The sequence below is a fragment of the Borostomias antarcticus genome (genome assembly GCF_949987555.1).
Source record: "Borostomias antarcticus genome assembly, chromosome: 7".
NCBI lineage: Eukaryota > Metazoa > Chordata > Actinopteri > Stomiiformes > Stomiidae > Borostomias > Borostomias antarcticus.
In genome coordinates, this window is record NC_140240.1 from 9,885,779 (window position 1) to 9,913,130 (window position 27,352).

Genomic DNA, 27,352 nt, shown 5'->3' on the forward strand with positions numbered 1-27,352 from the left:
TGTTGAACAATACTAATAGGCTAACTAAATAAATAATTCATGTTATTTATAAAGCACTTTTCACAGTGAAAAAAAATCTCTAATGAGGTTGATTGCATTTTATACACCCGTTTTGTCTATGGTTCTGCAGTTCTGCACACACATTGGGTCATAAATAGCCTAGTAGTATGATATGTATAAATAAATATTTAATCATTAAATAAATAATAGATAAATAGAATATTATAAATTAAACTAGGCTAATTAAGAGCTACCTTTTATGATTTTTGCGGTAGGCCCGCCCTTTTCTCAGATCCAATTGGTCAGTATTGCATTTAACCCTCCCCTGTCGTCACGTAATTGGTCCAAAGTACTTTTGAGGTCTACTTGGAAATGTAATATTTACAGTGATGTTTTCGCGTTGTATCGTCACATTTCACGAGTGAAGAGATACATGACACTAATTTGTAGCTCATACCACCAGCTGTCCCCGGAAAGCGCCTGAGAGGCTATTTAGCTCTGCTGACGTATGGTAAGAAATGCAATATTCACAGTATCTTGTCTCAGATTTATTTACAACACGTAGGCTAGGCAGTGCCATACAGCTGTGTACGGGTGTGTTGTTAACATGGGCTTTTATGCGCGCAAACTGCACCCTCCTGTATCCTGGGGTTCATTCGGTGTTTCTGGAAACGACGAATCTATTCGCAGAACCCAGTCTTGTTGCGTGACCTAATGGTTGTCATACTATAGGCTACAAAGTTTAAGTCATTTCTTGGACATAGACATAGACTGTCATTCTTGATTGGATATTTAGCCATAGCGTAGGCTAGTTGCTTTTTCACGGGGTTAATAATGGAACCATTTAATGTTAGAACGGTAGTTTGCATTATGGTTATTCATTATCCAGATGAACTCATGTCATGGCTTGCACGGGCAGCAATAGCAGCCTGCAGATGTGATAGCCTGTTATCTATTATCTCGGCTCTAACATGCCCAGGTAGGTAAACACGGATCCATGCCACTTTGTTCAGTCACACCGTGCAGGTGAGATTACATCTCTCAGGCCAAGCTTAGCACGTACTGTAGGCCAACACATGAGAGGGACTTGGTGCGTCATATACATTGTAGGCTAGAGAGACCAGTGTGTTCTGCCCCATTCACCTGTACAGGCTCTATCTGAATAAAGGGAGTATTATATTTAGCCACAACAGAACTGGGAATCATGCTGTTGTGGTTGTTTTGGGTGTGGCGACCTGAGCAGTGACACTCAGACACCAGACACACAGAAACTCAAATGGGGAGAGAAGGGATAGGCTTAGGCTTAGTATTTTTACCGTTTGTGGTTGTGAAGATCTTTCTTGGAAAAATGGACATTGAGCTCTTGGTGTCTGTGGCAATGATGAACATGTGAGTTATTTTAGGTTCAAGTGTAGCCAAAACCAATACTGTTAAGAGTGTGAAGCCGTGCCTCAAAGCCTCATTGTCCTAAACGCAGGATTTAGGGTGTCAGAGCATAGAAAAGCAGGATGATATGCTGTCACAAGTGCACAGGAGGGGAATAATGCAAGCGCTAAACTCAGGAACACTTCACACAAAACCTCCCTATGTAGTCACCATAGTGAGACATACAGCCCTCTGAAAACAGATTTCATTATTACAGGTTCTGGGATGATGCATACATGTTGGCAGACAGATAGGCTATGTTTGGGCTGTTTAGAAGCTGGTTTACAGTTATTTTACACCACCTAGACATAATAAACTGGGTGAGTAACATAATCATCTGGATGAGCGTTGCCCAACCCGCCCCAGAGCTGGCCCTGATAGACAACCTCTTGCTCTGTCGCCGTTTGGTCTACCCTTCCTTTAGCTTTTGTTTCGAGCGCTGTGATGAAATTTGACTACCAAAGTGTAGGGCTCTCAACACGTCAGCTCAGTATCAGGGGTGTTTTCTCTAAAGGAAGCGTGAAGAGGAAAACATTGACCAGATCCTGTCTCACGACGCGGGTCAGCGCCGGCGGTCAGGGCTCTTGGAATCTGTATCTGTGACCTTGGAGCGACCCGGGGGGGAGGCAGAGGCAGGTTGAGGTGGAAGGGGTGTGTGTGTGTGTGACGTCCAGTTTTGTTTACTAGGCTGGCTGTGACAAGCAAGAGCCTTATCCCTCGAGCGGCTAGCTAATGGCCTGTAGGAGCATGGCTGTGTTTGTTTTAGTCATGGTGGAATCTCTGGAATGTGTTTCTGACCACATCCCTCTCTCTCTCACTCTCTCTCTCACTCCCTCTCTCTCCCTCTCTCTCTCTCTCTCTCTCTCTCTCTTTCTCTCTCTCTCTCTCTCCATCAAGGTGCAACAAAGAACATGATGGTTAGTCACCTGCTGAGGGGAGAGGCAGGAAGTCGTGTTCAGGCACTCCTCCATAGACCCCCTGCAGTTACCCAGTTGAATTCCTAATATTGGGTGGACGCATGGCGTATACTGATTTAACTAGACAAGAGGACGGGCTCGTGATTTCTGTTATGATGGCTTACCTAGTTACAACAGCCAGGGATTTCTGTGTTCTCTCCAAGAAGAACAAGAGGTCACACCTGACCACTGTGGGCCGACTGTTCTCTTATCTTATTTTACTTGGCTTCGGTGGGTCACGTATTGTAAGAGTAGAAACCGGCGGAAATGGATGAATTCCACCGGTGCCGACTGCTGATAAATGCTTGTTCTGTGTTCGGTGTCGCTGCTCACTCGCACGCGCACGTGTGTGTGTGTGTGTTGGTGTGTGATTGCTGCCGCGTGGCCAATAAACGTCCTTCGAGGTCCTGTAATTATTCTGTTGTGGCCCCTGGCCGTGCATATCCCCACCTCCCCCGTTCCTCTCTCTGGATGAGCATTTCTCACTTGACTTCTGTTTTCCTTCATTCTCAATCAACAAATACAAACACCAACGACACAAACAGCCCCTCGTTTACAACACTGTGCACACACACACACACATACACTGCCTGGTCTGGAGAATGGCTCCGTGCCTGCTTGGGAGGATCAGTGACGAATTACTGACGCATGCTTGTGGCTTCCAGCCTCGCTCGGAGGCTGTGGCGTCACGGGGGGGGTGCCAGTGGTGGCCGTGTGCAGACGACGCATCCTCCCCGGGGCGCCTGAGAAGCCCCCCGCCCCCTTCCTCCAAGGCAGGTCAACTCCGGAGGAGGAGTTAGTAAGAAGAAGAAGAGGGAAGAAGGCTGGAATAATCCTCCCAGCCATCCGACTATATCAAACAGATATATGAAGTTGTGGAATGCCCATGACCTCGCAGTATTGAGTTTTTTCTGACCCAGTTTCCTGCCCCAACAGAGGTGTGTTCCTGTCATCGATGAGGCCCCCGGGGGCAGACACCGTACTGGCACTCCGCTGGCACAGTTGTGAGTCACAGACATTGATAGCCCGGCTGACGTTAGTCACCGTTCGACAGCAGTAGGGCGGGAAGAGCCTTCTGCGCTCGCGTCAATGCGCTCTGTGGGCTCTCAGACACACTGGGAGGCCCATCTTAAGGGCCAGGAAAACGTCTTGTTGAGTGTGTACACCGCATTGTATGTAGTTTGGAATGTCTGTGTGGCATGTATGAGTTGTACCCCTACAGTAGATACTAGTTGATGAGCTCATAACATGCTGCCTGAGATCTGTTAAGTTTTTTGCTGATTATTTGTGAAGATACTGTATTGCTGATGATCTGTGAAGATACTGTATTGCTGATTGTTGTATCAGCTTCATTCAAATTCAGTGACATATCCTTATCTTTCTTTCGTTCTCACTCTCCCTCTCTCTCTCTTTCTCTGCAAAGTATATCAGTGTAGAGAATGTTGGTATGAAAGATAGAGAGATAGAGACACAAAATAATCCCAGAGGGAAAATTCTGTTGTTGCAGCTGTGCATAAAAATGATAACAACAGTAAGATACAAAGGAATTAAAGAGGGAGGAAATAGGTTACTAAGAGGTTACAACAACTCTAGCCAGAGGCTCAGGCTTCATGATATGACCAGCAACGGTCGACTGGCAGTTTCCAAGCTTTTCTCTGTCAGAAAACATGATTCTGGAGGAGTCTGTGGTTTGGCAGTAGAGTCTAAACCGGCCTCACATTCAGTTGTTCTGCGGTGGCGTTGAACTGGAATCAAACCGGTGGCTGTCACAAGAGAGGTAAACCATCTTTGCTGAAAGACACCAGCTCTTCAACTAGTCTATGTGGGAGAATCTCTCTACCTCACATGTGTGTCTGGTTTCTACGTCTTTATTTTCAGGTGGTTTATTGTATTTACTGACCCATGTGGTTTATTTTCCAAAGGAAAAACGATGAACAGTTGATTCATAACAATTCATCTTTAACAGATTGGTAAGACATTAGCTTGAACAAACATGTCACTTAGCCAGTGTGGGTAATGTCCGAGAGTCCTTTCCCAGCATGCCTCCGGGTGAGGGGTTAGACAGGGGTAAGAAACAATCACTGTCATGCCTATCGGGTGACGGTAACCCAGGCAACGACTGAAAACATGCAGGGGGCGGAGCTCACGACCCAGGCCCCGCCCCTCTGTCTAGGCAGACCTATGACTAAGGAGAGGGAGTAAACCAACCCACTGAAGTTCCCTCCCTAATTCTAAATGAAACCACTCTGGAATGCACACAGGCACACACGCGCACACGCACACACACCACATACATACTCTCTCACACACCCTCACGAACAGTTTCACATACAGCGATCAAGTTAAGGCTCCTTCCTGTTTTCTCTCCTCTGTGGTGCTCTGGGTTCTGAGTTCTGAGAGAGCGGATTGGCTCTGCGCGACCTGCTGAAGCTCTCAACAGCAGAACGGATAGGGAGCAGGAGAATCTCTCTGGGGAAACTCATTCAAGGGGGGTGATTTTTGACGGCACCCGTGCGATTAGCCCCCCGCGGTAGCTGACGGAGGCGATGGGGGGCTGGGGAGAGGGGCAGAGGGGGCTGGGAGGTGGAGAGACAGCCTAGGAGAGGTGTGAGGAAGGGGGGGTGAGGAAACGCTTGGGTGTGGGACTCAGTTTGGAGTTTCCAACACCCAACCAGTGGAACGAGAGAGAGAGAGAGCGAAAGAGAGAGAGAGAGAGACTTCCTGATGGCTCAGATTGAGGAAACAAGACTTTCTAGAACAGTCACAGACTGCTGAGGGACACAGGCACGCACACACACATACACACACACACCTGCCGGCCCGCCCCAGGGAGCATGGAAGCGCTCAGGGAGTCTTTTCTGCATTTGACCTTTCAGATGTCGACCTACAAGAGGGCCACTCTGGACGAGGAGGAGCTGGTGGACTCCGCCAGCGACGAGATCTACCCGTCAGCAGCCATGCAGGTAAACACACCGCTTCCTCGCGCGCACACACACACACACACATACACCCCTTTGTAACACAGACACTCCTATAAGCCCTATGTATACAAGCTCTTTCATAACGTCCAGTCGACACACCATCTGTTTATATGGTGTCTTGTGTTGTGTGTGACATTCAAAACCATCCCAGTATTGTTCAAGAACAGCAGCTGTTACTAGCCATCCTAAAAACAATATATATATATTTTTTAAATAAACCCTTGAGACTATTGCTCGGGCATGGTGTACCATGTGGATCCTGTTCTGTTAGCTCTTTCTCATGTTTGGGATGTTGGAATTCTATTGTCTCCTGTTGCTGAAAGCAGGCTGGGCTAGCTTGTTCTTAATGTCCATATCTGAATGTCTGGCTGCTTCAAACAAGGGCTAATCAGAACCAGAGCTCATCCTGGAAAACAGATGCCTTCAGTGATAGTCTGTATCAGTCTGGCTCTCACGCAGGAGCCCACTGGCTTTGATATACTGTTCAAATTGGCCTTGATATACTGTTCACACTGGCTGTGATATACTGTTCATATGAAATTCTTGTTGATATTATATGGTGTGCAGTACTTTTTATATCATGCAGCCACAGTCATATAAACGTACTGTAGATTGTCAGATGAACAGCGTGAGAAAGTCTGTGTTTGATTGAGAGTATAATGGCTTTTATTCACCTGTCAGTCTGTGGCTGTATATCTGTGTGTGTCTATGACTGTGTGTGTGTGTGTGTGTGTGTGTGTGTGTGTGTGTGTGTGTGTGTGTGTGTGTGTGTGCTTGAAAAACTACACTTGTGGGGCCTGGGTGTCCCCCAGGCCTGTGTGTGTGTCTGACTGTGTGTATGTGTGTGTGTGTGTGTGTGTGTGTGTGTGTGTGTCTACGACTTTGTGCGTGTGTATGTGTGTGTGTGTCTCGGGGGGTGGGGAGGGGGTCTCCTCTCCAGGCAGTGACCAGGCCATGTCCTCTGAGCTTAGCGGAGCTGTTAATGATATCTGTGAAAGTGCCCCAGGCAGAGAATGCAGGGCGTACTGTACTGTACACACCCTGCTGCCAACTGTTGCTGTTTGGGTCATTATAAGAACCAATGGATGAGGAAATATAGATTAGAAATATAAGAGATGATGCAAATAAATGGTGTGGTCCAACCTCTGTTAGGGAACTGGATTGATTTCATATTGCCATGTTTCATCATAATTTGTAAAATATACACTATATGGACAAAAGTATTGTGACACACCTCTTTCAGGTGTTTCATTCAGTTCCATTGGGGAAGGCCCTTTTCTGCTCCAGCGTGACTGTGCCCCAGTGCCCAAAGCAAGGTCCATAAAGGCATGGTTGGGTGAGGCTGGTGTGGCCCACACAGAGTCCTGAACTCAACCCCATCAAACACCTTTGGGATGAAGTAGAACGGAGATTGCGAGCAAAGCCCTCTCGTCCAACGTCACTCTCTGTCCTCACAAATGCTCTTCTGGATGAATTGGTAAAAATTCCCACAGATTGACTCCAAAATCCTGTAGAAAGACTTCCCAGATGAGTGGAAGCTGTTATAGCTGCAAAGGGGGGACCAACTCCATATTAATGCCTATGAATTTAGAATGGGATATCATAAAAGCTCCCGTAGGTGTAATGTGTCGGTGGCCCAATACTTTTATCCATATATTGTATATATATGAAGTACAATTCTGTGAAGTATATACTGTATATATGAAACATATACAACTGTATATTGTTATTGCCACAACGACATTCCATTTATTGCGCCCATCCCTGTTATCACCACGGCCGAGCCTTAGATCTGTCTGCACCTCATTCCTCAGATAGTTTGGACAATAATCCCAAAGAGCGTGCCAGAACCCTTTAATTATAGAATCTACTTGTTTTTTAGACCTTTTTTTCTGTAGTGTTGTCTGGGGGACAGGAGACTTGGCAGGAGGACCCTCTCGGTTACACTCAGAAAGACAGATTAAGCCGAACAGCGCCAGCCCCCCTGAGCTCTCCTGGATTAGGACATCATCCGTGTTTTGTCGGTGGAGCTGCTGCACTCTCAGGCGGCGTCTGAACTCTGCGCTTAGCTAATGAGACTTAAATCGGATTCTCAGGCAGTCGGCGGAGAATTGATTTTCACAGGTTTCAGGGCGGCTAATATTGTGAGCGTGTGTAATCCGCATGCCCGTACTCGGTTAACGTTGTTTTAAAACTCAAGTCATAATTGTTTCATAAACGTTGTGGTTAACTTTTGACTGACAGTTCTACCTCTGCTGTTGTAGCTGTCGTTTCATTCAACAGTAGGGTAATCCCGATAACATCCCGGACGCAGCTTGGACTGAACTTTCACTTACGGTCATACTGCTACTATGAGATCATCTTTGTTCCCCTTTTAAGTTACTATGTACTCAGTCCCCCTGTGTCTAAAGCCAGCAGACGTCTCCTCAGACATCTCAGATGCAGCTTGTAGCCTACTTTCACTTGGTCATACACCTGCTATGAGAGAACCATTGTTGCCCTTTACAGTAAGTTACCATGTACTCACTTCCCCACATGTCATTTGAGTCTGAATCTCCAAGAACCACCATTGTGTTCATTTCTCTGCCTTCCCGTCATTTGGGCCAGGCACACAATACAGTAAAGGTCCGTTCACACGATTCTCTGTGACGACACCTGATATAGCAAGCAAACGGAGACAGGAAGAATGAATGACCTTAATGTACATAGGGATTGAAAGACATCATGGTATATAAGACGGCGGTTAACTGTAATCAAATCTGTGACTTGTGTAAGTAATTCCCAACTATAATCAGGACCACGTCTTCACACGCCATGTTACGTGTCCTTCAGTGTGTAAACAGTATCAGAACAGACTGACAAAGGACACCGTAGGAGATGATCACAGCTGTGGATACTATAACCATGAGTCCTTGGAGTAACTTTTTTTGTGTGTGTGCGTGTGTGTGTCTATGACTGTGTGTGTGTGTGTGTCTATGATTGTGTGTGTTTGTGTTTGCGTGAGTGTATGTGTGTGCCTATGACTGTGTGTGTGTGTGTGTGTGTGTGTGTGTGTGTGTGTGTGTGTGTCTTAAGCATGTAACGTTAACCGCGGTATTACGGTACAGTATTAGCCTATTTGGTCACGCGGTAACCTTAGGACTGTCTCGGTAAAACCGTAGGCGAAACTCACTGTTCTGGACTAGTCAGATGCCTTAGATATATCAAGCGAACTATTGGCATCGGTGTGCTTATCGGTGTCATATTTATTCAGTTTGAGTAGTTTACGAACGAGCTAGCTAACCACCTTTAGCTCAATTGGCTCAGTTGCTGGTTAGGGATGAGAGGCGGAGTCCCAGCCCAGCTGATAACCCTCCGTTGCGGGTTGGGGGGATGCAACGGTCGGCTAGGATCCTGCCTCTCATAGCTAGCAACTGGTCACGTTGGGCGCATGTTCAACCCACATTAGTCACGTAGCTTTCCGTTGCCCTGGAGGCCCACCCGTCTGTGAGCGCAACAGAGGATGCCTGGGATAATTCACTGACAGCTTTTGCCTTTTCCTGCTCATAAAGATTTGGCACGATCTTCTCAGCAAAGTGGGTGCGCGACAGGATCTCGTAACGTGGCTCAAGCACATCCAGCATATGTTTAAACCCCTCGTTTTGCACAACGGAATATGGCCTCATCATACGCGCAGTTTGACTTTTTGATCAGGGGGGGCAGTCAGTCCCAGCCCCCCCCCCCCCCCCCCCATCAAATAGGGATTATAGTGGTAAAAAATACGTGCCCTGCACGGACATTGGAATGCGCATATTCTGCATGATTGACCCACAACATTTAAAAACATAGTGCTTATTATTTCCAATATCCACGTTTCGTTCAACTGCGCCTCCGCTGCGCCGTCCATTAGCACAAAAATTTGGAATTCGTTTCAATATAGCCCAGGCCTACTTCAAACAATATTTTCCAATAAATTCTTCCAAAAACTAAAACGGAATGTATGCTACGCCTTTCATGCTTCAATGTTTGGATGTGTCATTATAAACAGCGTATTAGAATCCAGCAATTGCCTCTTCACATGTAGCCTATCTGCATGTATATCAAAGAATAATCACCAAAAGAATAATAGTGCGTGCATAATCAATTTGACAACTGGACAATGGATACGTTGCACAGATGTGCAGTATCCAACAGTTCGTTCATGGCTAGCAATGGTAGGCCTACAGCTATGGGATTAGCTCATGTTTGGGTTGCTGTCAAAGCTGCCACTCTTATGTTGCTATAGCCGAAATTATCAGAACAATATGAACATTCAGTTGAAAGTTTTCCATCCACCCATAACTGGATGAGGAATCAGCACAATCAATTCTCACGCAAGCAGGAGCCGTTCAGTGCATTTCTCTGATCCGGTCGCGACCCAGTCTCTAGAATACATGTTTTGGACGCGTTGCAGACAGTTTGCGCATCTGGCCACCAGGGGGGGCAGTGCCCCCCCTTGCCCCAGCCAATCTGCGCGCCTGGGCCTCATGTCTGCAGCTATAAACACCCCAATAATTCATTTTGGAATAGCTTTAGCCCGGTCGGATTCTTTAGCTAAGGGGTGCTTAAATGCCGTGGTGATGAGCGGTTGTTGAGCAGAAGGTTTTTCAAGCTCTTCAGCTCCTCCGCTAGCCATGACTACCACTGGCAGCGCCCAACTAGTGTGGATTGAACATGCGCCCTACGTGACCACGTCGCCTACATCCTTTTTTGTTTTATTATTTTTATAAACCTATCCGCGGACCACGTGCGCGCCGAAGCGTAGAGAGATTTTCTGTAATTAGATGTCAGAACCATCTAGCCTAGATCTGCACCCCCCCCTCTTGTCCTCCCATCATTTCTTTCCATTCTCTCCATCCTCATCTCTTTCTCTTCCTCTTCTGTCATTTTTTTTTTTTTTTTTCAGACCTGTCACTTCTTTCATCCAGTCTCCTGCCGTAGAAGTGTAGCATCAGAGATCAGACCTGGGCTCTCTGCTCAGCCTCTTTCCCTCTTCTCACTGCTCAACACACCATCTATACCCACAAACCTCCTCTATCACTGCTCAACACACCGTCTATACCCACAGACCTCCTCTATTACTGCTCAACACACCGTCTATACCCACAGACCTCCTCTATTACTGCTCAATACAACGTCTATACCCACAGACCTCCTCTATCACTGCTCAACACACCGTCTATACCCACAGACCTCTATCACTACTGAATAGTGGTGCAACGGATCATCGTTGATCCGTGATTGTAAGGAAAACAGAAGCACTTTAAATTAAAAGAAAAAAAAACGTACACATCAGAAATGTGTTTAATAAATGCTATGGTGTTTTTTCCAAAGTACAAATCTTCTTCCTCTTTAAATTTTGTGTTTTAAAACTGTGTTTAATACCGTGATATACCGTACCGTGGACCTTGATACCGTGATATTACCGTACCGTGAGTTTTTGATACCGTTACATACGTGTGTGTGTTTTTATGACTCTGTGTGTGTGTGTGTGTGTGTGTGTGTGTATGTGTGTGTGTGTGTGTTTATGACTCTGTGTGTATGTGTGTTTATGACTGTGTGTGTGTGTGTGTGTGTGTGTGTGTTTATGACTCTGTGTGTGTATGTGTGTTTATGACTCTGTGTGTGTGTGTGTGTGTGTGTGTATGTGTAGGTGACACTGAACCGCGGCCCCGGCCCCAGGTGTTGGGCTGAAAAGAGTGGTGTGGAGAGGAAGCTGCTGGTCCTGGTGTGTGTCCTCTCCCTGGCCTTGTCCGTCTCTCTTATCACTGCCGGGGTCTTCTACAAAGAGAGTGAGTCTAACCCCCACCCTGGGCTCCCGTCTGACACCTGCTGCAGCGCCAAACTCATCCACGCAGCCAAATAAACGCGATGGCAGTGCCTTTCCCAAAAATGGAGTTGCCGGCGTTTGAAGTAACGTGTACACCTTTAAAGGAATGTGTCCTGTGAATGAAAATCTTACTTGGTTTAGTTTAGATTTCAAAGAACACGCTGAGTGGTCGATCAAGCTGGTTTTAAACAAAGACAATAGTTTTATTCTGTTACGATTCTGCAGAGTCGGACTCAGCACAGGAAATGATATCCAGGCAGAGTGAGTTCACATGAGGACGAGGTCGATAGGTTATACAGTGAAAAAGGAAGTGACATAGTTTCAGGATGAAGGACAGGGAAGTGATGTCACACAGGGAAGAATTTGTAGTTGTAACAGACTGATCTATGAGAACGAACTACAAAGTTTAGAACAACAGTCAAGGGGGAAAACAGAACACTTTGTTGAGACTTGAAATTCATTCACAATTCCCCGCTTTGTGGATTAAATATCCACAACTATAATAGCAATGAAAGAATCAACAATGTGTCAATCAATTTATAAATCAAATTTAGAATCAAATTATAAAATATCATAAAAATAATCCAACATCTTTGTCAAAAACCTAATTCTACACATATGGAAAGGAACATGATTACTAATCTAAGACATTTCATATATTCATGACTGAGTGGGAAAAAACCTCTTTCTTCGTTTTAGAGGAAAACCCTTAAATTCAAATTAGAACCAACAGATTATGTATGAAAATATTCCAAATATTCTATGTCAATGGCACAGACATCATGAAGGTCTTGAATTGAATTAATAGTAAATTTAACTTTTTCTATCATTAAGGCGGCATAGGCATATCTGGAACAGCAGTTAAACATACACTTAAGAATATTTAAAAAAAATAATAACGATGAAAAACATACATACAAATGATACACACATATTTGAGAATATCCAGGACTCGAAAAAGCATTCCATTTAGGAACATTATTTAAGATCTGAATACCTTTATCGTTTGCTTCATAGAACTCAATGTAGCATTTGGATCTGAACTAAACGAACAGCAGATATCGCCAGTATTATCTCTAAGGGAAGTCTATTTTGTAGCACAATCTTTTTCATGTAATTTACTTCTTTAGCTAAGGCTGAAATTACTTGGTATTATGCGATCATGTGTCATGCGTTCATGAGAAATAATATACCGAAACTAAATTGAAAATTCGAGACAGCTCTATGGTGTCTAGTTTGATTGCCGATGAATTACCTGCATTTGAGTGTGATCAACCTTCTTAATCCTGGAAATTACATGAGCAAGATAACATCCATATGACACTGTTGCAATTTAAAGTTGAATAGGCAATTTCCCTATAGCTCAACAATACGCCATTTGGAATGGCTCCCTGAACCTTAATTTCACATCTCATAAATATGCTTAAAACATTAATTTGTCCTAATCTATGTGTTGTATCTGAAAATATTAATACATGCTGTGATATATTGAAGAGGTCACTTAAAGAGACCAGAGAGTGAGCTTTCGCCCTGGTGGTGACACAGGGTATTGCATCTTGGTTGTTGGAATCCTCGGGCCAGGTGGCCTCGTCCTGGTTTGGAACCAGCCTGCAGTGGCTGGCGTGTACCCATGAAGTCCTCTCTGCTATGTCTGGGTTGGCAGCAGGAACTGGTACGGGCCCAGCCAACGGCACGGTGGTTTCAGGTCTCGGATCACAACCCACTGGCCTGGTTGGAAATGCAGGAAGCCCTCTCAGGTCGACAGAGACCTGTGAATCCACAGATGAGAGAGACAGCATAGACAAAACAGGAGAGCACCGCAGCTTTTAGCAGCGGAGTTGACAGCCATACTACCTATGGACACAGGATCAGAGGTTTCAACAGGAGCTTGGCCTTTGCCCACTATTTTTAAATATTACACATTAAGTTTCTTCTTCAGCTCTGCATCTTGTTCCTTCAACTACTTTCTAATTTCCTTCATTACCTTCAATTCAACTTCCTCACTACCTTCAATCCAACTTCCTCATTACCTTCTTCACTACTACTACTAGTCTGTTTCATTAGCAACGACCAGTTAACGTGATAACATCCTTCACTACCCCTGTTTTTTGAAACATGATCTGGTCAGTGTGCTAATTTGAAAACATAATGAAAGCATGGAAGATGCAGTATAGGTTACGCTAACTATGAAATGAGCATTCATTCAAAATCAGAGTGAGAGAGTAGAATATCTGAGAGGTTTGAGCGTGGCTTATTTGATCTCCTACACTATGTTGACAGTCATGTCTCTCCGCCTTCTGGAGGAGGAAGCAGAGTTAAGAACAGTGCATCTTTGAAATGTACGGTCAACAGTTCATTCTATTAAAGCAGCAGCCACGCTGTGTGTAGGTGCGATGTAAAAGAAGAATAGACAACATGCAGGACATGGACAAAACAGCGTGCGCAGTGCTACTAGGTCTGAAACATAGCGCCAGTGGTAGCTGCCACTGATTTCAAGTAGGACACAAGTCCTCTTAACAAAGTCAAATCTTTTTAGTGTCAGAAATACTTAAACAGGGTGTATTAGTCATTGTTAGAGCCAGTCGGGCTCGTCAGTCCATGTAATCTTGTCAAGGGGAGCTAGCTTTTGTCTAATGAGGGTTGTCTGCAAAATCAGGGATAGACTCTGCAGTAGCCTAGTCCCAAGCAGTGCATTTTTGTTTATTCATCATTATTACGTGACCAAGGTAATTAACCTGCTCACGCACCAATTAGATTTAGTTCTTAGAAAATCTATGTCCATTTCCTAAAATAAAACAACACATTCGTATCATCAAACCATGAGTCCTTGTTTCTAACAAGAAATTGATCATTTAAAAAGGGGAGCGGCAACACATTATGTAAAACAACGCCCTCTAAGGGTGAAAGCAAAAAATTCCCTTAAATCAGGGTGAACAAATGGAAAAAAAATGCATTACTCAAACCAAAATAACATAAAATGAATAGCTTCATATGCGGTTCTCAAAGTCTGAACAAATATAATTTATCTAAACCGTTCCCAAAAGAACACTAGGGGTGTTGTAAGTTGAGTTCTTAATTTCAATAACCACATTTCTGCGTTTGAGGACAGAGAGTTATGAGCACGCTTAGGACGTGATGGTTCCTTGGGTCTGACAACCGCTTGGTAACTATTCTTAAATTTAGTCTAGATCATATCTATCTCTTACCCACAGTCAGTCGGGCAACGTGGGGGTGAGGCGTTTGACCAGCGTCCCACGAACCAAGGTGTCAGCCCATCTGTATGGGAAGTCGGTTACCCCGGTTGCTGGAGAGTCACCTGGTGTGAGCATCCAATTCCTGGAGTAGCCTCCATCTCTCGTCCCGTGCCTGTGTCTACTCTGTAAACAAACTTCAGAAATAATACGTGAAACATTTGTTTTACCATGCAGCTGTCTCTGTGGGCCGTCAGACGCACAGACAGAGCTGCATGGGCAGTTTACATACAATAAAAGACATACAAAATAAAAGACAGACAAAATGAAAAGGCAGTCAAAATAAAAGACGTTTCAATTTCTCATCACCCTTGTGGGTACCACCAGGTCTTCTTAGAAATGATGCGCCGGAGGCACATAAATATAACAAAATAAATCATAGAAAACAATTTTGATAAATTGGAGTGATGTCTTTTTTTTTTTTTCAAGAATATGTCCAATTAGTTAAAGGCCGTGCGCTTGATATTGTAGTGTGGCGGTTTTACCTTCTTAGGCTGGATGATATCAATTCCGTTGGAGTCACAACACCTCTGAAAACTAGTCCGCAAAGCAGATCTGAGCATATTAGGTTAATATGACAATATGTATCAGACTAAGATAATTGCAACCATGAATGATTTTTATAATATTTTTTTCTTTCCACCCTGTCACGTACAAGCCCGATTTAATGCACGGGCTTACCGGGGCTTGAGCCCCGGGGCCCGACGGCATAAAGGGCCCCACAGCCCGCTAGGGGCGTCCTGCGTTCCTTGGAGCGGACTCGAAGTGGCTCAAGTTCAAAGCTCCGCTAATATAAGCGCGATTCGATTGCCGATTTGATTGGCTCTGTCACTGGAGTATTTACATACCGTGATTTGATTGGCTCTGTGACTGGAGTATTTACATACCGTGATTTGATTAGCTAGTGATTTGACTGGCTGCTTGAGTGAAGTTTTGTGAGCGACTTCGACTTGAGAGACAACATAATATAGCCAAAGATGTCAATGGAAACTCAAAGAAAAGTGAAAGTGGGTCGACTAAACGTAAAAAAACAAAGAGATAAATTAGAAATGGAAACACATTTACTGACAAAAATCCCAAAGTTAACAGGGTATTTCAAAGTAGCTGCAAGTGCTGGGCCTGAGGACGAGACCCTGCGTCAACATTGGCCGATGAGTCGCCGGCAGTTAGAGCTGAGGAGACGGGCAACATCAGCCACAAGCAGGCTAGGCCTTTTGCACACCAGATATTTTGAGCTTGTAAACGAGAATGACAAGTTTAATTAATAAGGTTGATTAACGTTCTACTCCATTGTAACAGGGCCGTAATCAAAGCTATTAATTACACCGATGCAAAGTAGCTACCTGCCTGGCTGTGCAACAGGGCTATGCTCTATAGCTAGCATAGCTTTACTCGTTTTTGAAAATGTAGCGAAAGCTTAGCTAAATTCAGCTGCTGCAATGCTTCATAAGAAATACCATTCAGATTAATAAGAAAGATGGACCTGTCTTCAGTATTTCCAAACATGGATATAGCCTTAAGGATTTACTTAACTCTGCCTGTATCCAATGCCTCTCGAGAGCGCTCCTTTTCAAAACTCAGACCTCAAAAACAGACTGGGCTCTACAATGGGACAAGAAAGACTCTACCACTTGACATTGATGTCTTTGGAAAATGACATTCTTAGAGCACTTTACCGCTCTAATTAAGAACTTTGCCAGGCGTAAAGCCAGGAAGAAGCCTTTTTAAAGGTAAGAATGCATTGAATGCAAATCAAATTTAAACCTAAGGCATTATTAGCCTACCTACGCGTTTCTATTGATCAGTAGGCTATCTTATGCTTGCTCTACTTGTGAGTGGACAGAATGATGCGTGCAGCCAGGTTGTATGTGATGAATACGTTTTTGTTCTTGATGCTCAGGGCTTGTGTTGGTGAGGGAGGGGGGTTAAGGGAGCGCGCCTGCGTCATTAGTTCAGAGTGATCGCTAGAGTGAGCGCTAGAGTGTGGATGTTGAGTTGCTGGACCGGAGTGTGTGCGCCTGGCTTAAGAGTAGAATTGTAAATTTTGACTTATAAATATGAAACTTGGCTCAAATAATAAGCAAATTAATAATACAATATGCTGAGTTGCAGAGATTGTTACAATATAGTGAAATTGTGTGTGTGTTGGTAGCAGTGGCGGGGGTGGTGTTGCTGGTGGTGGTGAGGGTACTGTTACTGGGGGGGGGGGGTCAGTATCCATCTCCCTGTGGAGAACTGACAGAGACCCCATTTGGGGGTGCTGGACCCCATTGATCAGGGGGAGACTTATGCTTTTTAGCGTATAGTCTACAATCCCTCCGGTAATGCCCTTTGCGGCCGCAGTGATGACAATGCTGATTAGATTTGTAAACCCTGCTGCTGTTTTGTTGTGAATATCTCTGATTCTCTCTGTATTCCCTTGATTGTTGCTGTTCACCCGTCTCTGGTTGCTCAGTGCGAGCGTTGTTGAAGTACCTAAACTGTGCAGCTTGTAGTCTCGCGTCAGAGTCCTTCTTCTCCACGGCCTCCCGCTGTTCTTTGAGTAGATTGAAACGTTCTGCAAATCTGAACACACCCACCACCTGTTCTAGGGGTTGGGTCTCCCAGTTCACACAAGAAGTCCGGACTTGATCACTGAGGGCAGGGCAATTGTTCATTAATTGTTGTTTCAACACAGTTTTGTAGTCATTGGCATGTTTGTTCATACCAGAGTGGAGAGAAAAGGTCTTCTCCAGGCGTTCATAAAAATCATCAAAAGACTCATTCAGTTTCTGTTTACAGGAGGAGATCAGGTCCCAGTTAGTTTGAGGAGGGAACCGGAGCCTGATTCTCTGCAGTAGTGCCATCACTTGAGCAGCAAATCCAGGATCATCAAAAGGCAACTTATCATCAAAATTACCCCTCAGATCAGCCCATTTGAGACGTAGCGCAAGCCTCATTACAGCCTCAAGTTCCTCAGAATGCAGCCTGTACATCTGAATGGCAGCATTCACATCTCTCTCAAAACTGTCAATGTCTTTAGCCGGATCAGGTAATGAGGAAGCAAGCTCCCGAAGCTCATCACAACGGAAAGGTCTATATACATCGGAAAAAGGGCTCAATGTGACATGACCTGGTTGGCCCGGAAGTGGTTGAGGTACAGGATTAATGCATCTAATCATTGGCAATAGCAGCTTACCTAATGCAGAAGAGAGCTGTTGTTGGTTAACTGGACCAGTAGATCTAAGACTATAATGTGGATGGTCCTCTAATGTCTCAAGAGCAGGGGCAGGAGTATGATCAGGGGGATTTAGTAAAGGAGGTGCGACTTTGACTGAGGTGTCATCAGGGTTTATAGAGCCAGTAAATGAAGGGGATGCCCTAGAAGAAAGGGACGTCTTAGGAAAAGTAATAGCCAAATTAGCTTTAGCAGTGACAGAGTTCTTTCTAGCCTCCCTTTTGATGCGGGCAGTTTCAGCTCTATCAATTGAGTTATACGCAGTCGTCTCCCAGGCCAAAAAGTGAGACCAGTTAATGGCGTTCTCTGACTTCCTACCTAGCTTAGTTAATTCAAACTCCTCAAGCTGTCCCTTAAAGGACTATGCTCGTTTTTGACAACCTGGACCTTATTTACGACATATTATAAGAAGTTTGACTCACCCAGATCACTTTTTTGTTGTTCGGAGGCCTGTAGAAGAAATATAAAATCCAGCGCGAGCCAGTATATCCATGTAATGGCGGCGCACGGGGCATAGGGAATGCCGTTTCTCAAAATCCATTTTCGGCCGCTTAACGGTTGTTTTCATCAATCACATTGCATGAATCGACAGTTGATATTCCTCTACGCCAGCCATTGTTGTTTTGGTTCCAAATAAGGGGTCTTGATCCTCTGTAACATGATCTTTACAAGCCTCTCCCCCACTTGCTCCAGCACGCATGCGCACAGGCCAGCTGTTCCTCTCTCTGTCTCCTCACCCTCCTTTCAAGGAGCTCTTCGTCCGTATACTCTGGCTCAAAACGATATGGACGTCCGTCATATTCTAATTCATTTTCTAGATCCTCTAAATCTGACAAATATTCAGCCATATTGCACACAATATTCTAGGCACCAACAATCCGATCGTAGCGCAGAGAATGTGAGCCGCGAGTGTAGCCTACAGACGGAGAATAGCAAGTCTGCGCGCTGGCCTGTGCGCATGCGTGCTGGAGCAAGTGGGGGAGAGGCTTGTAAAGATCATGTTACAGAGGATCAAGACCCCTTATTTGGAACCAAAACAACAATGGCTGGCGTAGAGGAATATCAACTGTCGATTCATGCAATGTGATTGATGAAAACAACCGTTTAGCGGCCGAAAATGGATTTTGAGAAACGGCATTCCCTATGCCCCGTGCGCCGCCATTACATGGATATACTGGCTCGCGCTGGATTTTATATTTCTTCTACAGGCCTCCGAACAACAAAAAAGTGATCTGGGTGAGTCAAACTTCTTATAATATGTCGTAAATAAGGTCCAGGTTGTCAAAAACGAGCATAGTCCTTTAACTTTTCCTAGCAACTTAACAGACAGTGTACCTGACACAGGGGGAAAATCACTGGGTTTAGCCCATAAATCAATTTGGTCACACACAGTAGGATCATACTTTAATGCCACTACCTTAGCAGCGCCCAGAAAAGGTTCACGTTTTGGTGTACTAGCAGTAGCTCCCATTTTAAAAGGAAATATGAGAACAAAATACAATTTCAAAAGTACTGTAAAAAAAAAACTAAACACGTTCACTCAACCAAATCACCGCTGTACTGAGAGATTCTCTTTTTCTTTTTTTTTCCTGTTGTTATTATTTTTTCTTCTTTTGTTCCACAAAATGGCTGACTCAGGAGCCAAGACAGTTGTAGAACCAAAATGGTGGACCCACAAAATGGCGGACAACGAGGGAAAACAGGAAGTCTCTCACTTTTTTTTTTTTTTTTCACACAAGCAGCAAAACAGGAAGTTAACCACGTGCGCACAAAGTTAGAAGAAAGTACCAACACGTGGGCTAATCAACATGTGGACGAACTAGCTAGCACGTGGAAGCTAGCATTGAAACAATAGAACAACGAAAACCATAGCTAACAGAGAAAATAGCTAGTTTGGAGCAGAACAAGAACAGTACGCTCAGCTAGAATGCAGCCAGCATGAAAATTAATCACAGAAACGTACACAAACCAACACCAGCATAAAACCAAACAAGTCACAACCACAGAACGTAGCCAGCACAAAATGAGAACTGTAGCCAGCAGAAACATGGGTTTAACATCAAACAAAACAGAAAACCGGACCATAAATCCCAATATAAGACTAACAACCCAGACAAACAGAACTCAAACAAAACGAAACAAACCAAAACCAAAGCCTCCTCGTGTCATGTAAATCATAACACTGATATCCTAACCAACCTCGAAATATAACAAGCTGTTCTGCTCTCACTGCTCGACTTGAACACAGCTACGCAGACAGATAACTAATTGACGAGTTGATCCAAGTTTAGTCTTCTTTATTAAGACTGTTTTCCATCACTCATCAACAGAGTAAAACTGCAATAAAATAATAGAACACAATATTTGGTCACTTGACTGTGTTACAACTAAATATATATCCATGACAATTTCTACAGTAAATAATAACAGTATCTGCATGCAAAATGAGTATAACAAAATAGATTGCTGCTCCTAGCAATAGGTTATCAAAACATGGTTAATCAAAACATCCTAAAACATCCAAAACACAATAACCTTCAATATATGTTCGAAGTGTATTAGCTTCTGTAAATACTTACAAGCTGTGCTTTCTATAAAACAACAAGGAAGGATGGATGAAGATCACATTTGCATCAGAAAAACGTTTCTGTCTGATAGCCATCAACTAAACATGTGCATTCACTTCCTGTTTCTAGTGGAACTGATCGATCTAATTGGCTAACACAATGAGTAAGATTAAATCAAGAAACAATAGCGCCCCCTAGTGGCCGAACTAAAACTAACATAAATTACTGGCAGAATGTATCTGCCAGCACACTCCCCGTCTGGCATCTTTATGATGTCACACTCAAGTCTTTTTCAGAGTCCTTGTCCTCAGCGCTTGGAAGAAGGAGTACAGTCTCTGTTATTGGTCTCAAGAAAGTCTTACATGTTCCTCCAGAGGCAACTTTTACCTCTACCTTCCTCACTTTGCCATCATGACTGGGGAAGGTTTTGACCACCACGCCCATGGGCCAGTTGTTCCGATGGACCTGACTGTCCTTCAAGAGTCGAGGTCCCCTTCCTTGAGATTGGGTCTTTCTGAGTGCCATTTCCTGCGCACTTGTAGTGTAGAGAGGTACTGATTTTTCCAGCGATGCCAGAAGACATTGGAGAGATGCTGAACTTGCCTCCACTGGCGTTTATACATGTCAGCTTCGTCGAAGTTGCCAGGAGGCAAGGAAGGAGCTCCAACCTTTTGGGTTAGGAGGGTGGCAGGTGTCAGGATGAGAGGGAAGCTTGGGTCTGTGGATACTGGGATGAGAGGTCGTGAGTTGACGATGGCTGTTACCTCTGCTAAGAAGGTGGTTAGTACTTCATGAGTCAGCTGCCGTGGTGTAACACCCATGAGCATCGAGTCGAGTATCCGTCTTGTCACGCCGATGATGCGTTCCCAGCTTCCCCCCATGTGTGAGGCATGGGGTGGGTTGAACACCCAGGTGCATGCGTTGTCACTTAAGAAGTCCTGTATTACTTTGTTGTTGCAGTGTCTTGAGTCGATGCCAAGCTCCTTGCAGGCGCCCACAAAGTTTGTTCCGCAGTCGGACCTCAGTTGTTTTACGGGGCCGCGGATGGAGAGGAAGCGCCGCAGAGCATTGATGAAACTCGAAGACTGCATCGTTTCCAACACCTCGATGTGTATGGCCCTCGTTCCCATACAGCTGAAGATGACTGCCCAGCGTTTACTGTTGGCACAGCCACCCCGAGTTCGACGAGAACTGATGGTCCAGGGGCCGAACACGTCCACTCCGACGTAGGAGAATGGTGGATTGGTGCTTAGACGGTCTGTCGGCAGGTCGGCCATTTTCTGTGTTTCGGTTCTCCATCGAAGCTTGCGACAGGTCACGCAGCGGTGAATGATGGAACTGATGCAGCCCTTACTGCCGATGACCCATAGGCCAGCTGATCTTACCGCACCCTCTGTGAAGTGGCGCCCCTGATGCTGGACTTTCTGGTGGAGGTGTCGTATTAGCAGGGTCGTCACGTGGTGCTGGCGAGGGATGATGAGTGGGTTCCTTTCGTCGCTTTCTAGATCGGCTTGTGACAGACGACCACCGACTCTAAGGCAACCTACTTTGTAGATGTATGGAGACAGCTTCCTGAGTTGGCTCTGTTTAGGGATCTCTTTCCCTGCCTGGATGCATGCAAAGACTTCGGGGAAGGCCTTGCGTTGAAGACTGCGTATGATGACAGTCTTGGCTTTGTTGAGGTTTTCTAGGCTGAGAGCTTTGCATATGTGCCACCCTTGACAGTCACTCTTGTCGTTTCCTCTCTTGAAGGAGCTGGCGATGTGGATGAGCCTTGCCATGGCCCTGAGAAGTGATCTCCAGGATGAGAACGATTCGAAACGTCTCGGATCCAGGGGAGACTCTGCAACCTGAGTGGCGCAGGATGTCAGCAAAGGACGGATTTCAGGGTCAGATTCGGGGTTGAGAAGATCAAAGGATGCGTCCTTATCGGCTTCGATCTTAGCTGGTTTCAACAGGAAGTCTGGCCCCTTGAGCCACACGCTGGACTTTAAGGCGATTGCAGGGATCGAATTTGAGGCTAGGTCGGCTGGGTTTTTGTCTGTGGGAACGTAGTTCCATTGTTCTGGCAAGGAAGACTTTCTGATCCTCTGCACCCGGTTACTAACGTAGACATAGAACCTTCTGGATTCGTTCTGTATGTAACCGAGGACGACTCTACTGTCAGTGAAGAACCGCACAGCGTGGAACTGGACAGCCATCTCCTCTGTGAGCATGTCTGCGATTTCCACAGCGAGAACGGCTGACACGAATCCAAGTTCACTCTTGCCTTCTGCATCTGTGAGTTTGATGTAGGCTACGCCTCCGATCGCTTGTGTAGAGGCTTCACTGAAAACACAAAGTTCGCTGGTCGTTGCGTTGTTGAGGGAGATGGAAGTGTACATCCGTTTGACCCGGACCTCTTCCAGGTGTTTGAGGGAGTTCTTCCACTCACGCCCGTCTTTGAGCTTCTTTTCTGGGAGGGGATCATCCCACTCGCAAGCTTCTGTGGTGAGCTCTCTCAGTAGGGCTCTGCCTTGAAGGCTAACTGGAGCTGCGAAACCCAGAGGGTCGTAGAGACTGTTTATGGTTGATAGTACGCCTCTGCGAGTGTAAGGCTTCTCGGTGGCTGATACTTGAAAGGTGAACTCGTCGGTGGCAATGTCCCAACTTATTCCCAGACTTCGTTGCATAGGGGGAAAGTCTGTTCCGAGGTCAAGGTCCTTCAGGCCCTTTGCTAGATCCTCCTTGGGAAATGCCTCCATTGTGTTGATGCTATTTGACGTGATCTTGTGCAACTTTAGATTCGAGGTTGCCAGTGTTTCTTGGGCCCTCTTGACCACAGCCACAGCCTCACCGTCGGATGGAAACGAGACAAGACCGTCGTCGACGTAGAAATGACGTTCCACTAGTTGCCTTGTCGTGTGGTCGCCATCCCCTTGATCTTGGGACGCCTTCCTGAGCCCGTAAGTTGCCACGGCGGGCGATGGGCTGTTCCCAAACACGTGGACGGTCATTCGGTACTCCACTATGGGCTCCTCCAGGTTATTGTTCTGGTGCCAGAGGAAGCGCAAGAAGTTTCTGTGATCTTCACGTACTACGAAACAATGGAACATCTGCTTCACATCGGCAATGACAGCCACACGTTCATTACGGAACCGCATGAGCACGCCCAGGAGGCTGTTGTTGAGATTGGGGCCTGTAAGAAGGACGTCGTTTAGGGACACTCCATGGTGCTGTGCGGAGGAGTCGAAGACCACCCTTATTTGATCTTGTTTGTGGGGATGATATACACCAAAGAACGGAAGATACCAACATTCCTCTTGTTCCTCGAGTGGAGGTGCGAGTTCAGCGTGTCCGTTGTCAAATATGTTTTGCATGAACTCCACGAAGTGCTGTCTTGTTTGGGGTCGCTTGTTGAGTGTGCGATGGACTGATCCAAGGCGTTGGGTGGCTTGTTGTTTGTTGTTCGGGAGACGTGGTCTCGGGGAGCGGAAAGGCAGAGGAGCCACCCAGCTGTTTGTGTTGTCCTGGTAGACTTCCTTATCCATTATTTGTAGGAAGGTTCGTTCTTCTATTGAGTAGGCAGGTTTTTCATCTGCACTTGTGCGTTGAAAGACGGTTTCTCCCATGGTGTCGGTCTCAGCTGTTCTGTTTGTTTTGCCAGAAATGGGAGAGTGGTGATGACCTTGGCGAGAGAAGCTTTCCTTCACCTGGATGCTATTTTGACATGGAGAGAAGTTGCTTGGACGTCCATTATCCAAGATGTTTGCCTTGAAGGCCTTTACATGGTCGGGTTTGTGGGCCCCGCCGAGACACGTTTCCCCGACGATGACCCATCCCAAAGCCAGCTTCTGTGCAAACGGAGAATTCACAGGACCGTTCCGTTGGTCGAGTGCCTTGTGGGCCTGAATGACATCTAGTCCGAGTAGCAGTAAGATATCGGCGTGGGGGTCAAGAGCTGGGATCTCTGCAGCGATGTCTTGGAGATGACGATGGAAGTAGGCGGCTTCAGGAGTCGGGATTTCGTTTCGATTGTCAGGGAGCATGTCACATTCTATAAGTGTGGGCAAGGGCAGTCTGGATTTGTGGTCAGCTGACTCAACGATGAAATCGCTTGCTCTTCTCCCAGTCACCTGTGACACCCCTGCACAAGTCTTGAGGGTGTAAGGGGTTGAGTTCTTGTCGACGCCGAAGGTATCAAAGAAGGAGGATCTGGCCAAAGATTTATTACTTTGATCGTCCATAATAGCATAAGCTCTGAGTCTCTTGTCGTAGTGACCTTTGGGGTAGACGTAGATGAGGCATATCTTAGCACATGAATGTCCTCCTATCTCGTTTCTGCACACCTGCGTGCACTTGGCATCTACAATGGGTGGAGATGACGCTCGCTCCCCGCCGTGATCGTTAGCGGGCTCCTAGTCATGATCAGAGGCTTGTGCCACCTTCGGAGGAGGACCTGCATGGAGAGCAGCGATGTGAAAGCTGCTGCCACATTCTGCACAGTGGGCTTCTAGTTTACAGTTCTTTGCTATGTGGCTGGAAGAAGCACAGCATCGGAAGCATATCCTATTCTCCCTCAGGTACATCCTGAGTTTTCTCTCGGAATGCTCTGCACTTTCTGAGTGCATGGGTTTTTTTGTGGATGGGACATTCCTTGTTAGGATCCTCATTTGTTTTTTCTGTGCTTTGTTTTTGTTGAGCGTGACCCACTTCCGTTTTGTTGACTGAGATAGGCGTTCTACCTTTAATGAATTTTCCCTGATGTTTGTCTGCTTTAGGGCTTGAGACGGGGCACGAAGCTGAAGACAGAAAGCTTGGGTCGTTTCTCATTCTGGCTTGATCCTTGATAAAGGCAGCAAAGACGGAAAATGGAGGAAATGACATTGAGTGTTCCTGCTTGTACCTTGTTCCAAGGGTCATCCATTTTTCCTGCAGGCCATAAGGTAGTTTGTCTACTAAGGGATGGACTCCGCGTGCGGTGTCGAGGTACAGTAGTCCTGGGATGTATCCTTCGCTCTTAGCGGATTCTACTTCCATAAGAAGGTCACCGAAGTCGCGTAGTAGATGAGGGTCCTTGTTTGTTATTTTGGGGAAACCCTCTAGCCTGTCGAACAGAGCCTTTTCCAAGGCTTCGGGAGAGCCATAACACTCTTGGAGCCTCTCCCACACTTTAGCCAGTCCAACAGAGGGGTTGTTGATGTGTACTGCACGGATGTGTTTTGCATGTTCGGATGATCCATTACCTAAATACTTGGCTAACAAGTGTCCAGCTCTTCACTTGCTGTTAGGTTTAGCCCTTGAATAGCATTTTCAAATGAAGATGTCCATGCCCAGTATTCGCTTGGTTTGTCACTGAACCGTGTGAGTCCTCCAGTGAGCAACTCACGTCTGGCTAGAAATCTGGTGATGTCAGATACATTGGTGTGCTCTTGTGAGGGGATTTGAGCTCTGGGTAATGCACGGATTGGGACGAACGGAGATGGGTGAGAGACAGCATAGTCTTCATTGTCGTGAGGCACTAAGTTGAAAGGGCCAGCTGGACTAGTGTCAATCACATTGTCCTCCTGCTTTATTGGACTGAATGTAGGACACGCTGGCGCCTTAGGGGTCTGAGTGTCATCAGTTATAGTTAATTTCTCTTTCCGTAGCCATTGATCCTTAACATATAATTTGGTGCGCTCCGTAGAGTGAAATGGGTTGACTTATACTCTTGACATCTATTTCGTTTGCTGCGGCCTCGTATACAGTAGCTTCAGCTAGGGCCGCCTCTGCATCACACTGTTGGTGAAACGCATTCAATGTGGCTGCTAGATGTGTTTCTTCTACTTTGAGTTCAGCTTGTCTAACTTTCATGTCAATTTCCTTTAGAGCGAATGCGGCTCTCGCTCGTGCCGCCTCTGCTTTGGCCCGTGCGTTGATCGCGCTCATGCTGGCCGATGAGCTTTTTGAGCTGCTTGATGATTTAGATTTGTGGGTGTGGACCGACTGGCAATCATCATTTTCATCTCCTCGCTGAGACATGTTTACCTTGTGGGGAAAGGATGATCTGTGTATCCACCGTAGATCTTGTTGCCGTAGATGAAGTAGCTTTTTTACTGTTCTGCTCTCACTGCTCGACTTGAACACAGCTACGCAGACAGATAACTAATTGACGAGTTGATCCAAGTTTAGTCTTCTTTATTAAGACTGTTTTCCATCACTCATCAACAGAGTAAAACTGCAATAAAATAATAGAACACAATATTTGGTCACTTGACTGTGTTACAACTAAATATATATCCATGACAATTTCTACAGTAAATACTAACAGTATCTGCATGCAAAATGAGTATAACAAAATAGATTGCTGCTCCTAGCAATAGGTTATCAAAACATGGTTAATCAAAACATCCTAAAACATCCAAAACACAATAACCTTCAATGTATGTTCGAAGTATATTAGCTTCTGTAAATACTTACAAGCTGTGCTTTCTATAAAACAACAAGGAAGGATGGATGAAGATCACATTTGCATCAGAAAAACGTTTCTGTCTGATAGCCATCAACTAAACATGTGCATTCACTTCCTTTTTCTAGTGGAACTGATCGATCTAATTGGCTAACACAATGAGTAAGATTAAATCAAGAAACAATAGCGCCCCCTAGTGGCCGAACTAAAACTAACATAAATTACTGGCAGAACGTATCTGCCAGCACACAAGCCCTTTACAGCGTTATGCCCTTCATAACACAAGAAAAACAAAATCCAACCCTATATAACAGGGTTCCTCCGAGCCGCGCAACATCACAGCCCTGATATCAAAATTATACCTTAAAACACAAGGCCTCCGAGTCATGCATCACCATAACCCTGATTAAACCTAAAATAACAAGGTTCTTCGATTCGTGCAACCCCACAAAACTGAATCCAAAACAAAACTAAACAAGGCTTCTTCGAGGTACGGACGCAAATGCTTCGCTAACAAGCAATCCAAAACCTGGTAAATTTACAAGACGTTCTTAAAGCGGGCACGCGGCCAACAGCCAGTATATTATACAAATATACATAGCAAAACAACCAGTTTAACATGCCCTTACAGACCAGCACAGCTACTCTATAAGGACACACGCGTGAGATGGAAACCG

At 45.4% G+C, this 27,352-nt stretch overlaps 1 protein-coding gene across 1 annotated transcript in view; it reads left to right on the forward strand.

Moving 5' to 3' along the window:
- Positions 1-5,215: 5,215 nt before the first annotated feature.
- ece1 (endothelin converting enzyme 1) overlaps positions 5,216-27,352 on the forward strand; it is a gene marked incomplete at its 5' end in the record, with an annotated part of 46,361 nt that continues 24,224 nt past the window's right edge. The window contains 2 exons of the mRNA XM_084440453.1: positions 5,216-5,344; positions 11,034-11,172. Coding sequence (XP_084296579.1) covers positions 5,216-5,344; positions 11,034-11,172 — 268 coding nt within the window. The remainder of the gene's footprint in view (positions 5,345-11,033; positions 11,173-27,352) is intronic.